The sequence below is a fragment of the Parambassis ranga genome, chromosome 22 (assembly GCF_900634625.1).
Source record: "Parambassis ranga chromosome 22, fParRan2.1, whole genome shotgun sequence".
In the NCBI taxonomy this organism is placed as follows: Eukaryota; Metazoa; Chordata; class Actinopteri; family Ambassidae; genus Parambassis; species Parambassis ranga.
In genome coordinates this window covers 595,200-597,079 of record NC_041042.1, presented here as the reverse complement: position 1 = coordinate 597,079, position 1,880 = coordinate 595,200, and the positions used below count along the sequence as shown (strand labels likewise).

General features: G+C 51.7%; 1 protein-coding gene across 1 annotated transcript in view; it reads right to left on the bottom strand.

Moving 5' to 3' along the window:
• Positions 1–382: 382 nt before the first annotated feature.
• The window catches only part of traf3 (TNF receptor-associated factor 3), a 7,195-nt gene continuing 5,697 nt past the window's right edge, over positions 383–1,880 (bottom strand). Inside the window, exons 11-14 of the mRNA XM_028396272.1 lie at positions 1,760–1,880; positions 1,335–1,678; positions 1,059–1,250; positions 383–985 (exon numbers count right to left, since the gene is read on the bottom strand). The exon at positions 1,760–1,880 is cut by the window's right edge and continues 57 nt beyond it. Coding sequence (XP_028252073.1) covers positions 950–985; positions 1,059–1,250; positions 1,335–1,678; positions 1,760–1,880 — 693 coding nt within the window. The 3' untranslated portion in view covers positions 383–949. The remainder of the gene's footprint in view (positions 986–1,058; positions 1,251–1,334; positions 1,679–1,759) is intronic.

Sequence of the window (1,880 nt, the reverse complement as noted above, 5' to 3'; positions counted from 1 at the left end):
CACTTCCTCTGACGCTGTGTGACGTCAGCGAAACACCTGTTTGAATCTTAGTGAGACGGCGAGAGGCGGCTCAGCTGCTCAGCTGCTCAGGTCAGGGGGTAAAGGTATGAAAATATATACATGCTGCTTCATTAAGGACGTGGCAGGAAGTACCCAGAGAATTCTGGTTCTGGTTCTGAACAGCGGCAGGCCCAGCTGGATTCGAACCATCCACGTCCTACCTCTCTGCTCTGTGGGGCCATTAATAATATTAACTTTATATTTATGACTTGCTGCAGCTGTGAGGATTGAAACATGCTCTGCTCCTGTTTATTGTGATCGGAGCGCTGTAAAGCATCACACTGATGATCAGCACCTCATAAACATCATTACAATGAGACACTTCAGGTTTTTCAGATTTTATTTTCACACTTTTCCAAACATTCAAACTGTGCAAATGAATTTGTTGACAGTGAAAACCACCAAGGACACGGAGGAGCTCAGGCATCGTCCAAGTCACCCAGGCAGGGGCCGGACTTCAGTCACTGCGTCTGGTTAGTCTGACTGACGCCCGAGTACTGAGTCTCCTTTGTTCTGGTCTGAACTGGTTTCCTGAGCTCCCCGTGGATGTGGTGGATTTCCCAGCATGCCTCAGTAAACGGGTAATAAACAGGAAGTAAAGCTTGATGCACAGCATCAGTAATGAGCAGCAACACCGTCCATGTTGGCTCTGAGGGATGTCGCCATGGTGATGTCATGGCAACACTGATCATTTCTCTCACACACGCTCAGAGTTCTGCAGTCCACAAACTAGTCAGAGGAGGGGGTCCCCTCCGATCTGTCTCACTGTGTCCGTGTCCCTCAGCTGGACAATCAGCCTGTCCACCAACACTTATCCTTCCCACCATCCTTGGCGTGGACTCAAGCTCCTCTCAGACCAACACGGTCAGAGGTCATGAGGATCGCAGTGTCATGGGTCAGGAAGGTCAGAGGTATCCACGGTAACCTACCAAGGAAACATATTGGTTTACTTCTTCATCAGCAATAATGATCACGTCAACGCAGAAGAGCGCCCCCACCTTGATGAAGATGGTATCGTCTTTAATGTAGGTGCCTGTCTCCAGGACGCTCTGAGACACAAAGAGAGGGCAGCCGGACGCGATGTTCATCTCTGCCACGGGCCGCCTGAAGCTGCTGCTGTTCGGGTCAGGTTTGAAGGCATCACCCAGGTGTTTCCTGGAGGGACCCTGGTCCATCAGCATTAAGGTCACCTGATGGACAGACGGAGCAGTTTAAGTGGAGTAAGAGCAAAAACGTGCATATAACAACAACCCTGAACCAGTGTCATGAAGCACCTTCTGCTTGAAGGGCCAGGGCAGCAGGGCGTCATACTCGCCCCTCATCACCACAAAGAACAGCGACAGGTGTGTCCCCTTTCCCATTCCGTCCCCGTTCAGGTAAACGCGAGCACACATCTTGTACCCAAAGTACCCGGTGTAGAATGGCTGCGAGTACAGAGACAGCGTCTTTGCTGCCACTGCATCCTGTTTCCGTCTCTTGTAGTCACGGATCTTCCAGATTAGAGTCCCGTTGTAGCTGGCCGTCTCCAGCACCTGGAAACGCAGGTCCATGTCTGCCAATCGGATCTCATGGACACTCAACATGTCATCGTGCCGACTCAGCTGAGTCTCCAGTGACGCTGCAGACAGTTAAAGATTATTGATCAACTGCGACCTCAGCAACTTACCGCCCCCCACCCCCAGACCAGAGTGTGTCTAACCCAAAGTGTGTGTTGTAGATCCAGTTCCGCTCCGCCCCCCTTGTTCCAGAGCACCGAGCCTTGTTCGGACGTTCTCCAGCGCTCCTCGTAGATTCTCCACCTCCTCTCTAAGCACACGGAG